The 13,909-nt window shown below is 49.6% G+C and overlaps 2 protein-coding genes across 2 annotated transcripts; one reads left to right on the plus strand and one right to left on the minus strand.

The window, feature by feature from the left end:
• The first annotated feature begins 730 nt into the window (after positions 1-730).
• LOC105532914 (chromosome unknown open reading frame, human CXorf40A) lies at positions 731-5,267 on the plus strand. The gene is made up of 5 exons (XM_011971255.1): positions 731-913; positions 1,448-1,478; positions 3,387-3,519; positions 3,621-3,850; positions 4,697-5,267. The coding sequence occupies exons 1-5, from the start codon at positions 731-733 to the stop codon at positions 4,918-4,920; spliced, it is 801 nt and encodes a 266-aa protein (XP_011826645.1). The 3' UTR covers positions 4,921-5,267.
• Positions 5,268-6,187: 920 nt separating this feature from the next.
• LOC105532915 (heat shock transcription factor, Y-linked-like) lies at positions 6,188-7,833 on the minus strand. Its single transcript, XM_011971256.1, has 2 exons — positions 7,351-7,833; positions 6,188-6,890 (listed from the first exon to the last, which is right to left on the minus strand). The coding sequence occupies exons 1-2, from the start codon at positions 7,831-7,833 to the stop codon at positions 6,306-6,308; spliced, it is 1,068 nt and encodes a 355-aa protein (XP_011826646.1). The 3' UTR covers positions 6,188-6,305.
• Positions 7,834-13,909: the final 6,076 nt, after the last annotated feature.

A 13,909-nucleotide genomic window follows, 5' to 3' on the forward strand; every position in this document is an offset into this window, starting at 1 on the left:
CACCCTCCTCCTCTCAACCCCGCCTCCACCCACTCCCCAGCGGTTTCTCCCAGCTCCTCCCTGCTAGTATAGCAGCTCTGGACCCAAAACTCCTGCCTGGTGGCCTCGTCCCGCCCTTCCCCTTACTCTTTCTCCCTCCGTTTCCTTTTCCTCCTTCCGGTTCTTCGCCCAGGTTGCCAGTCTCGAGCTCCCCTGGCCTTGGCCTGGCTGGCTGGCGCGCATGAGGGCCTGGTAAAGGGAATAGCGTCTCCTAGCAGCCAGGGCGTGCGTACGTGCGTGATGTCGTCAGTGCGTGTCTTCGAGAATGCGAGATTCATAATGACTTGGCTGTCTATATGCATGGCTGAGTACGTGCCTCCTGCGTGGTGTGCGTACATGCGTGATTACGTGCCCACGTGCGTTCTTCATGAAAGGGATGACGGGAGCTGCATTAAAGCGGTAGAGTTCTGGACCGCTAGCGCTTGTCACTGGCCACCGGTTTCCCGGAGTTAGCGGCAGCGACCTTGCAGCCTCGACACTAGCCAGGCGCTCCCTCTTCTCACCGCGGCCCACGTCTCCTCGTTTGGGAGCCCATTGGCCTGGCTCCGGTGGCCTCGCTGGGTCTCGGGGAGGCGGAGTACTGTTCTTCCCTGTGGCGAAAAGCCGGAGTCGGCCCTGGGCACCCACGACTCGCAGGGTCCGTGGTTCCGGAGGCCGTGAGACCTGCCGGGGCTGACAGGTGCCAGGGCCCATGATGCAGGAGCCTATGTGCGCAGCCTTCTTGCGGACGGTACCTGAGGGCTGGGGCTTTCCTGGATGTGGGGCTGGGAACCCGTGCGGGGCGCGACCAAGGCTCCTTTTCCTGCCCCCTGCTCTTGCCAGGGTCTTGGCTCCGCTCCTTCTAAGCGCGTGTACCCGCGACGTGCGTCTGCGAGTAGAAAGCCGGTGTGCTGCTCCACACACAGCGGCCCCACCTCAGCCTGGTCTCCCCTGCCTCCCATTGGCCCCTCTGCTGTGAGCTCGCCTGGACCCGAGGCCCGGCGGTGCACAGCTCTGTGGCCTGTGGCGCCGTGCTCAGCGTGACTTACCCAGAATTAAGCTGAGGACAATGGGATTTAGAGCCCCAAACCCTCGCCCCTCGACAATGGGAGGGGAAGTGTCATTTTTCTCCCTTCGAATGGAGCGTGCTCAGCTGCAGGAATGCTGTTCAACGTGGTGAAATGATTTTCTGTCCTGCGGGCTGGTGCACCCTGTGTCCTTGACCCAGACAGGTGCTGAGGATCCCACTGCTGTGATTAGCCGAACCAAACTGTGAGGTGCACATGTGTGTTACTGATAAGACCGGCCCTCCCAGCTCTTCTTGGTTTCCAATGCCTGCTAAGTAGATGACCTTCTTCGGGCCATGAACCAGCTTTGCTGTCTTGCACGTAATGACCTTTCCTCTTTATCTTCCTTGTTGTGCAGGTAGGGCGCAAAGCAGGTACTCTCTGCAGCACCGGGTAGGAGGGGAGTCAATCCCCTTCTTGCCTTTTCAGTTACATCAGTTCCTACTAGGGATTCCACACACAGTTCGCGTTTGTTGTGATTTTGTGGTGATGATGAGAAAAGGGTTGGCTAAAAAACTGAGCGGCGGAAAAGAGGCAAACATTCACTGTAGCTATGTATCCTGATGGAAGTGGCCTGGCCCTGTGGGAGACATTCAGTCTCCGTCAGAAGTAATCCAGAACCAAGGAACCTGGTGATGTTTGGTCACCCATCAGGAGAATAATGAGGCTCAGGGGCCGCAAGTGTGTGAGGAAATGGCACCATGGATGGGTTGGTGGAGGGTACACAGGTGAGTCTTTGTGGAAAGTCATTTGCTGGCAGATATCAGCATCTAAGATGGGCATGCCAGGCGGCCGAGGCATTCCCTTCAGCATGTCTTCACACAGCAAGTGTTAGAGGTAATGTCATTTCTAGTGGCAAAAGTGGGGAGCAGCTTGTAACTCTCCGTCAGTGGAGGAGTGGTCAGGCAAATTATGAGACGGCCAACAATGGGATATCACACAGGCAGTGAAAAACAAGGTAGATGAAGATTGTCAGGTGGAAAGAATGGACTTGATGTGCTGTCAAATGGAAAACTCATGCCCTATCCTGTGGAGATGTGTTGGGAACAGCAGTTTGCCAAGATGGTTGAAGCAAAGGACCATAAAGGGGCTGGCTTAAACAACAGACAGTCATTGTTCTAGAGGATGGAAGTCTGAAATCAAAGTGTTGGCCAGGTTGGTTTGTTCTGTGGGCTGTGAAAGACAGTCTGGTCTGCCGTGTCTCTGAGCTGCAGGCGGCTAGCCGGCAATCTTTGGCACTCATTGGCTTGTAGAAGCATCTCCCTGATCTCTGCCTTCATCTTCTCATGGTGTTCTCCCTGTGTGCATGACTGTCTCTGAAATCCCCCTTTTCATAAGGACGCCATCCACACTGGATGTGAGTCCACCCTAATGGTTTCAGTCTCCCTTGATTGCCACTGTAATGACTCTGTCTTTATATATAAGGCCACATTCTGAGGTTTAGGACTTCAACATACATATTAAGAGGACACAATGCAACCCATCAGAACTGACAAAGGACCTGAGGTAGAAACAAGCTTGGCATGTTCCCTCAGGGGATGGAAGGCCCCTGTGGCTGCAGGGTGGTGAATAAAGGGGAGAGGAGAGGACATGGCTGGGGTGGGAAGACAGATCAGGAGGGACCTTGAGTGCCCTGAGAGGAAGTGTGGATTCTGTTCTAGTTGGGGCAGGAAGCCCTTGAAAGCTTTCAGTAGAGGAGTGACATAATCTCATTGTCCCTGTACCAAGATCATTCTGATGGCAGTGTGGTCACAAGAGTGCAGAGGACAAGGGCTGAGACGGGAGTGGGGGTGCTATCAGGAGACTTCTTCAGAAGGCAGGGGGTTTTAGGGGATTGGATTGGAATTGTGGCCATAGAGATTATGGAAAGAGATCAGATTCAGTGTCGGTTTTGGACACAGTACCACGGGATGTGGGCCGCAGAGAGGGAGGGCAGAGAGCAGCTAGGTCTGGGGCAGGAACACTACGTAGCTGGTGATGCCACTCACAGTGGAAGGGAGGTGGACTTGGTGGTGGTGGTTGGGGTCCTGAGTATGTACAGGCCTGTCCACCTAAGGCTGAGTCTGAAGGGGCGTGGCCCTGCACCACGGGATTCAGAGCAGGCTGGTGAGCAATGTGGGGGTCCCGGAAGGAGGGAAGGAGTGTGCTCAGCCCTGCTGGGGCTGCCGAGCATGGAATAAGATGAAGACAGGACTGGCATGAGGCCAGCCATGGGTGCTTGTGGGGATAGGTCAGTCAGTGGAGTGGGTGGGGGGGTGGGGAATAAAGAGAGAAAGCTATCCTGCCTGTGCCTTTTTCTAGCTGTCTCCGCCCTACTCCAGACCACCCCAAAGACTCTGTGGGATGAACCTGAGTCAGCCGAATCCCAGCCCCTTCCCTTGGGCCTGCCGTGGCGCAGGACATCAGTGACAGACGGAAGCAGCGGACCATCAGGGTCAGTGGGATTTAGGCCACCTGAGAGACACAGGGGTATGGTCAGGCCACTGCCCGTGAGCTTGGAGGGCTGGCATGTGATGCGCTTCTGTGCTTCTGCAGGCCACAGGAGGCCCGGGGCACTTGCGAAGATGGAGTCAAGACTGTGGAGACTCATTGGCATCCCCTGCTGAGCAGCCAGCGGAACCGTACCATTGCCGTCCACATTGCTCACAGGGACTGGGATGACGATGCCTGGCAGGAGCTGCTGGTGGAGAGGCTGGGGATGACTCCTGCTGAGATTCAGGCTTTGCTCAGGAAGGGGGAGAAGTTTGGTCGAGGAGTGATAGCGGGTAAGTGACGATGTGCCAAATGTGCAGACAACGCCTAGAGTTGCCACCCAAGATCTTGCTTGGGAGTTTGGGGACTTTTGTTGTCGTCTGAACTGATTGGCATGTATACCACAGTTTCCTTTGGCAGCACACCTTCAAAGAGACGGCAAGGGCCCTGGGCTGGGGGTTGGCAGGCCTAGCTTCCGTGAGCTCTGGTAAATCATTTCTCCACTCTGAGCCTCAGTTCCTGTTTCTGATCTCAGTGAGAAACCAGATCAGGTCCATGTGTATGTGGTGCTTATGGTGTTTGGCTGTGTGTGTATGTGTGTGTGTGCATACATGTGTGAGTGCACATGTGTGGCAGAGACCATGAAAAGCAGCCCAGCCCGCCGAATGGGTCAGGTGGCCTCTAGAGTTGGGCTACCTGCCTGACTTCACAAGCCTGCCCCAGCCCCACCACTCACGGCACCCTGGGCAAGTCCCCTAACCTCTAGGTGACTGAGGCCTGACAACAGCATCTGTCCCCTGGTGACCTGCTCAGGCATCACCTGTAGCTTCCCAGGCAGTGGCTGGTGCCCTTCCAATCTGCAACCGCTGCCCTCGGAAGTCTGGCTTGGACCTGCCTCTTACTTGTGTGGCTTCATCGAGGACAAGGCCCTCTCCTCTGCCTTTCTGGAGCCCTCCCCCGCCTCTCCTAGAGTTTGGCTTGTTATCAAAGCAGTGGAAGAAGGACTTGACTGCCTTCTTGTCATTTTGCTGATGCCACCTTACTCTCTGATTGTGACTTTGAGTAACCGTGTTGTCACATGGGCAGGCCTTGGGCTATGGAAGTGAAAGGCATTCATATGTATCTCTCTTTGTGTACAGGACTCATTGACATTGGGGAAACTTTGCAATGCCCCGAAGACTTAACTCCCGATGAGGTTGTGGAACTAGAGAATCAAGCTGTACTGACCAACCTGAAGCAGAAGTACCTGACTGTGATTTCAAACCCCAGGTGGTTACTGGAGCCCATACCTAGGAAAGGAGGCAAAGATGTATTCCAGGTAGACATCCCAGAGCACCTGATCCCTTCGGGGCATGAAGTGTGACAAGTGTGGGCTCCTGAGAGGAATGTTCCAGAGAAACCAGCTAAATCATGACACCTTCAATTCACCATCATGACGCAGACCTATATACATTAGGTTAAATCTGAATTTCCACTGCTTTGGAGAGTCCCACCCACTAAGCACTGTGCATGTAAACAGGTTTCTTTTCTCAGATGAAGGAAGTAGGGGGAGGGGCTTTCCTGGTGTGATGCCTCCTTAGACACACAGGCAATGTCTCAAGTACTTTGACCTTTGGGTAGAAGGAAAAGCTGCCAGTAAATGTCTCGGCACTGTTGCTAATTTTGGTCCTGCTAGTTTCTGGATTGTGTAAATAAATGTGTTGTAGATGACTGGTTAGTGTTTGAGACTTCGTTCTATGTTTTCCCCTGATTTGTTCTGGTCAAAACTCATCAAATGTATAACTAGCATCCAGGAGACATTGCAGAAAGTCTGAGACCTGGCACTGAATGTTTGCCTGGTAGTGACTAGCCATTAATCAACCGACTCATCCAGGATGAAGAGGACATCAGGCTTAGAGCAGCTGTCTGTCTTTTCAGGTTACTCTCACTCTGTTGTGAAAGTGTCTGTCGGTTTCTGAAGCATGTGTGTCACCTGCATCACATAGCTACTTCCTATCCTAGCAATACATCCAAAATACAGCTCTGGTAGAATGAGGTTAACTTGGAAATGTGATCAGTAGTGTTGTTTTATTTTGTAGTAATTTTTTTTTTTTTTTTTTTTTTTTTTTTTGGTGATTTAGCAAAGTTTCTAGTTGTTATCTTTGAGGATGATGGGCATTTCCCCTCAGGTATTGACTGCAGTGGCCCTTCTCTTCTGAGCCAGGATGTCATGGTGGTCGTACATCCCATGGCAGATGGGGTGGCCTGACTTTCAAGTGGACCTCTTTGGAGGCCCCTGGATGCTAGGCTAGGGGTGCTGAGCTGCTGATCAGACACTTCCTGGCAACATTGGGAGGGACCCATGAGGAAACAATCTCCTGTTTGAAGATACAGGAAGATACTGCCAGAATCAGGCGTGAGTCTATTCTTTCTCCTGACTAGCAGGCCAATCTCAGGGGACCAGGTCTTCCTGGGCTTGGTCTCGACACTTCTAGCAATATCCTTTGCTGAGTGTGCAAAAATGCTGCTTCTCCAAATAAACGAGGACAATGGGGACCAAAGCCTGTCTTGGACAGGATTTCCAGCCTCCCCTGGCTTGTGCCAATGAGATGTGTATAATATAGAAAGCTAAAAAGAACACAGACAACAGGTCTCATTTAAATTGTTTAGTATTTATTTCCATGGAATTTTGTTTTTCTTTATTAAGACCAAAAATGTGTTTCTCGTTTGCAAATGGCAACTTTTATCGGTCATTAGTGGCCTGTGAGTTCACGGACTTGCATTGTTTCTGAACTGTTCACAGAGTTTACAGTTGTAATCTGAGGAGCCTTCCTGCTCCTCGTCATTGTCAGAGGGCTCATTTGGAGACATGACTGAGAGGGTGGCCAACAGAATGGAGTAACAGATATTGCACAAAGACAATACACTACCATTATCTGAGTAAACCGGGCTACTAGGCACTTGCCCTATGCCTTCCATCCAGGCAGTAGCCGAAGATGCAAATGTGACATTCCCAGAGGTGCCCTCCCCACTTGGGCCATTTGGTTCCTGAGGGGGCCTATTTCCCAGGGGATGTCCAGTGATACTGTTCTTGGACCACATGCCAGAGAACATGAAGGACTGAGTGCCACTGGGTCCCTGAACATTGGGGGCTCCCCGCTGACACATTTTGATGGCTTCTTTCTTGGCATTGATGTGATAGATACGTAGGGAGCGTCTTGTAGCTACCAGCTTCTTTCTCTTTGGAGTTGGGACACAGGTTGCTTGCTGAGCCGTGTTTCTGAGGTCATCTTTTCTCTGGATATTCTCCAGGAGCCTGGGCTTGTCTCTCTGAAAATTGGAGTTGTGGTAGATCTGAAACAAAATGAAACATGTTAGTTGTTACGGAATAAATTATTCCTTTCCCACCTCTTAAAATTACGATTTTGTTCTGCAATGGAGAAAAGAATGCTTTAAGTGGCAGCAAGTGTGGTTATGCCCTACCTCATGACCTGACTGGAGATAAACAATTCATAGGTCAAGGCAGTAATATATAAATAGCATGGATTTTGACATTAAACTGCAACCCCCTTAGAGGTAATATGTAGGTCCGCATAATATGATGCTGATATTATCTCTAAGGGGATTGTAGTTTAATATCAAAATCCATACTTTTTAAGTTCTGTACTTTTCATCTTTCAATAAACAATATTTTACATTTTAAAATGCTATCTTTGACACTTAAGCTCTTACAGTGTATTATTTATATTGGTGTCCTATGAAGATATGTTTGAGAAAGAGAGAAAAGGGATTACAGAAATGCTTTCTACTTTACCATCATTTTCTTGTTTCCTGGAGAGTTGCTTGGGCGTGTTTTGCAGAATCCATAGAGGTTCAGTTGGCGAATGAAACTCTTCAAGCTGTCTGTTTCGAAAATCCTCTCTGCACCTCTCCGTTGAAGAACTTCCCTCTGGAAGAGATCCTTCTCGATGATCACGGCGTCTCCATCATCGTTCCAGCTCACAGACTTGAATGTGTCTTCCTCCACGATCATCCAAAGCTTTCTTGGGAAGGAGAGCCTAAAAAGGTTCTGTTTGTCTTCCGTGTTGACCACGCATTGGTTTCGGTCTTCTGGTGGTGAGTTATCTTGGGAGCCTGGATCTTGGCTCACGGCGTGGTCCTCGTGTCTGTCCAAAACCTTGCTGGAATCTGGATTTGGATCAGGTGAAGAACTAAATGGGTCCCCGCTTGTTGGCTCTCCACCAACAGACGGGGCCAGCTTGTCTTCATATTCCTGTTCGGTGTTCTGACTCGCCATGGAGCTACACCAGAATCAGGAGCATTTTGTACCCAAGACCCTTATCACTGTCCTAGCAAGTCCAAAATGCCTTCAGTCAGAGTAGGCGTGCCCAATAAGTACCGTCCACAAAATTCTAGAGTCTCGGTATCAGGGCAACCAGTGACTTAACTCACCATCTGCTGTATTTGTCACACGATGTCACAAAGGTGGCTCTCAGCCAATCTGGAGAGGGGACGCTGGCCAGGTGTTGGGGGAGTAGACAGGTGGCATTGCCTTCAGCTTCTCCCTTTTCTAAAAGTATAAACAGGCGTGGTTCAAGTTCCCAGAAAAGTCTCCCATCTTCTGAAAGTCACATTGTGTCATAGGACCAGGCCCCAGATAAGCTGAGAAACCATGGGTTTATGGCCACTCCCAACCATGAAGACAGGGGAGGCCATTTGCTGGCCTCTGGTTTGCTCAAGAGCCAGCCCCTAGTTAGCCCTAGCTTGGGTTTCACCAAGACTGCCTGAGTCAGATGGACTCCTCACAGGTGACTTCCTTCTAGGAGATAGTGGTCCCTAGTAGGCTGTTTGACCTGATCTGTGTGGTAGCACCCCTCTTTTCCAGTCCTCCCCATCTCCTTCCTGCTTTGGTCTCTTCCAAGTACTCCTAATGATTGGTTGGATCTGCTCTAGTGGACCCAGATAAAGTGTTCCTTATTCCATTTGGTCGAGTTGTCCCCAGAGGTGCTGTGCCTGAGCGTGGTGGGAGCACTCCCCTCACTCCTCTACCACTGTGTTACCCAGAGCACCATTTGTGGTTGGATGGCCACATCCTCAGCTGTGCTTTGGAGTCCCCTGTGGAGCTCTGCTTGCCCTTGCATCTCACCCTCTTGCAGATCACAACAGGAGATTACCTTTAGTTTCTCTTTTTTCCCATAAATACTGTTTTCATTGCTCAAGACATGTTCATTTCTGAGGCCTGCTTTACACAAACTAGCCTAAGAAAAGTTCCTGCTTGTCTAGTTAGACCTGATTAAAGTAATCCAGCACAAAAGTGCCATCATTGTGTATTTGAAAACAGATGAGCATATGAGTGTGTGTTGGGGTGGGCAGGAGGAGGGAGAAAACCCAAATGAAAGTCATCTTCAACCCCAGATGAGAGGATACAACAGTCTTTCTGGTAATACATTTTCTCTAGCCATTAAAGACAACTTTGTTCTTAATATTCACTCTGTATAGGGAGACAGAGTGGTACAGTGGAAAGGCCCCAGGCTGAAAGGACCCTGGGTCCTTGTCCCACTGAGTAGCACCCTTTGCCCACTCAGGATCGGCCCTGAGTGCGAAGAGGGTTGGAAGAGGCTCTTCCAAGGTGCTTTTCAATGTCAGGGCTCTCTAATCCTTCATGGTGCCCCCCATGCCTGGATGCAGGCTTGGTTCATGGTCATCAAGCTTTTTAAACAGGTTTACAAAGGTTTTGTTCAAGGACTCAGTGTAACCTGTAGGCACATGCACTCTGAGGCTAAATATTAAAATAGAGGCCTTTGGTGACATCACTGAATGAGGATCCTTGAGTATTCAGTTACACAGCTGGCATCTTTCACTTACATACCTAAGTGCTTTTTCATAGGGGAATTCTTAAGACTGAGAATGACATTGTGTTGTGGCTTTTGCGAACTTATGAACTCTGCTGATTACTTATATAAAGGCTTTTAGCCATTGGGTGGGAGGGGAACGATCATGAAGAAAATGGCTAGGGAAACTACACAGTGGCATTCAGCCAAGAGCTGGTATTGATTTGATTTAGTCACACTATGTCATGTGGCTTCTATAGGACCATTAGCTACCATTCTCCTTTGTTTTAAGTCACAGAATGTCCACTGGGATTACGAGTCTAAGACATCAAGCTCCTCTTGTCCCCTGGAGGGAATATTGAGGGCACTGACTTAAGTCTAGACAAGAAGAGGCATAGTGGGAAAACCAGCCTCCTCCAGCTAAGCCTGCTCAGTCCCCAAAGATCAGCTCTGCAACCTTCAGCAACCATTCGGACATTCTTTATGAGACACCTGCCACCTGCAAGCCCCTTTGAGGAAAATGGTTGGTCTTCTCTTCCATGCTCCAATGGACCCTCTGTGTTGCTGCTTTATGAATGAAAACATCATGGTCAGGCGACCCAAGCAGAGCACAACTGACTATGGTATGAAGACCAGTGGCCCTGTGGAAGGCGGTCTCAGTGCTGACTCACTGCAGCTTTGTAGCTGTGCAGCAATCAAGAACAGTGCTGAGCTCTTGACAGTGGGGCCCCAAGGCATGAGGCCAGCCACAGGCCAAGACTCGCTGTGTAGGCCTTGCCTGTCACATGATCCCCCAGGCTCTCCTCATCCTCCCCCTGGCCTCTCAGGATCTTCCTTGCTGATCTCTCCCGGGCTGATCTGTCCCTGCAGTTGGTTCATCCCACTCCAGAGGAGTCTTTCTAAACTGTGGCTCGGATCTTGTCAGTTGCTTAGGCACCACCTCCTCACACCTCCAAGGCCTTCCTTTACCAGCCTCGTTAGCCATTGGGCTCCTCTTTCTCACACACTCAGGCATCCACCATGCCACCCACCCTTAACCTTCCTTCACTCAGCATTTGCTTGATGCTGGGTCCCGGGTAAGACAACTCTCAACCTCTGGTTCCATCTGGTGCTGTTTTCTGAGCACACTGAACTTCCTTGCTGGTGAGGGTGCTTGTACTTCTTCCCCTATGGGAACGCCCTTTTCAACCCAGAAGTCACTCAGCTTGTCAGGGTCCAGGTCACTCCATGAGGTCAGCTGGCAAAGCTTATTCCCAGGGGCTGGCCCAGCACAGCTCTCCACCATTGGTTGGGTGGATCCTGAACTCCTGTGAGGTTGGACATGTTGATGGGCTGTCTCCCCTCTGGACTAAGAGGCCCATGAGGATGGCCAAGACCGCAGTGCAAATGTAGCCCTCAATACAAGTTGGATGAAGAAAGTTCTATGTCACCAGCTCAGTGGAGTTTAGCATCCTTGGACATGGTTCTACATTAGAACAGTGATAACAGGGCAATTATTGTGAGCTCCTATTGAGACAGAAAAATAGGGTCTAGAAACAGGGAACTTAAGGCCAATCTGTGCTGACTTCCTAAAAGAGAAAACACTAGGGTCTGGGGGTGGGAAATCTAAGGCCAATTCACTCTGACTTCCCAAAGCTGGATCAAAAGGAAAATACCTGAGTCTGGGAGCAGGAAACCTAAGGCCAATTAACACAAACTTCCTAAAGCTAAACCAAAAGATAAAAACCATGCTGAGTAACAAAGGATCAGAGGCTACTCTCTCTGCAACCATCCCTCTTCCACCACATCTCAGATGGAAAGGGAGGGTAGAGTGCCTTGTTGACCGTGGGCCAAGCAGGGACCATCCCTTCATCTGCATAGGGTGCCAGTTCACTTCAGCCTTTAATTAGCCACAGGCCAAATCCTTCAGATTAAGAACCTCAAATGGGGTACTTAAAGCCCAGAAAACTTTGTCACTGGGCCCTTGAGCCACTTGCTCAAACCTACTCCCACCCTGCAGAGGGCTTTCTCACTTTAATGAATTCCTGCTTTCACTGCTTTGTTGCTACATTTCATTCCTCTGCTACTTTGTGCATTTTGTTCAATTCTTTGTTCAAAACGCCAGTGACCTGGACAACTCATAGTCATGAGTTGTGCTAAGTGCTATGCTAATCTGTGTCATTTACTGTGCACACCCATCTGTTGAGTGGGTATTAGGAATGAGCACATTTCTCCAATGAGCCAAGCTAGGCCATAGAGGGGTTGAGCCATGGTGCAGGTTCCGCAGTGAGGAAGCAACAGGGCCAGAATAGGCCCACATGGTCAGACTGTCAGACTTACAACCTTACTCAAGTACAGTGAGTGTTCCAATGATCTGAGCAGAACTTGACTTTTTAAGCAGAAAATGGCTGAAGAAAGCAAAAACAGAAAACAAAGGGCATATTAGTCATTGATATGGTTTGGCTGTTTTGTCCCTCCAAATCTCATGTTGAAATGTGACCTTCAGTGTTGGAGGTGGGTTTAGTGGGAGGGGTTTGGGTCATAGAGGTGAATCTCTCATAAATGGTTTGGTGCTGTCCTTGTGGTAATGAGTGAGTTCTTTGTTAGGTACAAACCACCGCAAAAAGCTTCTTGGTACTGCCAACACTCCCCCCAAACCTCTCTGTGCTGCCTACCCTTTTCCCAAACCTTTTTACATTTCTAAGTCCTTATCTAGGCACCGCAGTGAAGCCAGCCTGATAGACTACCTATCAGGCCTTAAGCGATAAAGCAAACCCCAATTACAAACCATCCAGACTGAACAGGGGGAGGTTGTGGGAAGCATAAACAAACTTTACCTGCACCCTCCAGTACCATAAACATCACAAGGTGATTATGTGGCAGAATTAACCAGCAAACAACCCCGGGATGCAGCCATACCAAAGGACTCCCTCAAACTCCCTGCCCCAATGTAACTCCCTCATTCTGTAAGCTTGGAGCTGCTTTCCTTGACTGTTATGGGGGCAGCTGGCAGGTTAATAAAGGCTTGCCTGAACTTGGGGCTCTCTGTCTCTCTTGTCCTTTCTCTTGGCTAACCTTACATTCTCACTCTCTAAGTTCACATGAGATCTGGTTGCTTAAAAAAGCCTGGCAGCTCCTTGTTCTCTCTCTTGCCATGTGATATGCTGATTACCCGTTTGCCTTCTGCCATGACTGGAAGCTTCCTGAACCCTTACCAGAAGCAGATACCGGTGCCATGCCTCCTGTACACCCTGAAGAACCATGACCCGAAATAAACGTTTTTCTTTATAAATTACCTAGCCTCGGGTATTCCTTTATAGCAATGCAAAACTGACTAACATATAAAATTGGTACAGGAGTTGGGTGATGCTATAAAGATATCTGAAGATGTGAAAGCAGCTTTGGAACTGGGTAATGGGCAGAGGTTGGAAGAGTTTGGAGATCTCAGAAAAAGGAAGATGCAGGAATGTTTCAAACTTATTGGAGACTTGTTAAGTGGTTTTGACCAAATTGCTGACAGAAATATGGACAATGAAGGCCAGGCTGATGAGGTCTCAGATGGAAATGAGGAATTTACTGGCAAGTCATCCTTGTTATATCTTAGCAAAGAACTTGGCTGCATTGGGTCCATGCTCTAGAGATCTGTGGAAGTTTGAACTTAAGGGTGATAAATTAGTGTATCTGGCCAAAGGGATATTTCTAAGCAGCGAAGTATACAAGATGTTGCATGCCTGCTTCTAACAACCTATCTCAGATGTAGGAGAAAAGGAAAGACTTAAAATTGGAATTTATAATTAAAAGAGAAGCAGAGCATAAGAGTTTGGAAAACTTGCAGCCTGACCATATTGTAGGAAAGGAAAGAGCATTTTCGGAGAAGAAATCAAGCAGTATGCTGAGGAACCTCTTGCTAGAGAGATTTGCATGACTAAAAGGGAGCTAAGTGCTCCTATCTAAGACAATGGGGAAAAGCCCTTGAAGGCATTTCAGAATCTAGGCCCCTCCCATCCCAGACCCAGAAGCCTAGTGGGTAAGAATGGTTTTGGGGTCCAAGCTGGGGGCCCTACTGCTCTTTGTAGCCTTTGGACGCTGCTCCCTGCACCTGGCTGGTCTAGCTCCACCCATGGCTAAAAGTGTCCCAGGTACAGTTCAGGCCACTGCCTTGGAGGACACAAGCTATAAGACTTGGTGGCTTCCCTATGGTGTTATGTCTGCAGGAGAACAGAATGCAAGAGTGAAAGAGGCTTGACAGCTTCCACCTAGATTTCAGAGGATGTATGTGTTGAAAAGCCTGGGTTGCCAGGGAAAAGCCTGCCACAAGGGTAGAGCTCCTACAGAGAGACTCTACTAGAACAGTGCTCATGGAAAATGTGGGGTTGGAGCCCCTGCACAGAGTCCTCATCAAGGTACTGCTGAGTGGGATTGTAGGAAGGCAGCTGAGAATGATAGAGCCACCAGCAGCTTGTACTCTGAACCTGGAAAAGCAACCGGCACTCACCTCCAACCGCTGAGAGCAGCCATGGGAGCTGCAACTGCAAAGCCACAGGGATGGGTATGCACAAGGCC

The sequence above is a fragment of the Mandrillus leucophaeus genome, unplaced genomic scaffold (genome assembly GCF_000951045.1).
Source record: "Mandrillus leucophaeus isolate KB7577 unplaced genomic scaffold, Mleu.le_1.0 Scaffold994, whole genome shotgun sequence".
NCBI lineage: Eukaryota > Metazoa > Chordata > Mammalia > Primates > Cercopithecidae > Mandrillus > Mandrillus leucophaeus.

Coding starts and splice junctions, on each gene's coding strand:
- LOC105532914 (XM_011971255.1), top strand. CDS start 731: ATGATGCAGGAGCCTATGTGCGCAGCCTTCTTGCGGACGGTACCTGAG. Junction 3,520..3,620: donor GGAAGCAGCGGACCATCAGG/GTCAGTGGGATT, acceptor GTGCTTCTGCAG/GCCACAGGAGGCCCGGGGCA. Junction 3,851..4,696: donor TGGTCGAGGAGTGATAGCGG/GTAAGTGACGAT, acceptor CTTTGTGTACAG/GACTCATTGACATTGGGGAA.
- LOC105532915 (XM_011971256.1), bottom strand. CDS start 7,833: ATGGCGAGTCAGAACACCGAACAGGAATATGAAGACAAGCTGGCCCCG. Junction 6,891..7,350: donor CAGGAAACAAGAAAATGATG/GTAAAGTAGAAA, acceptor ATTTTGTTTCAG/ATCTACCACAACTCCAATTT.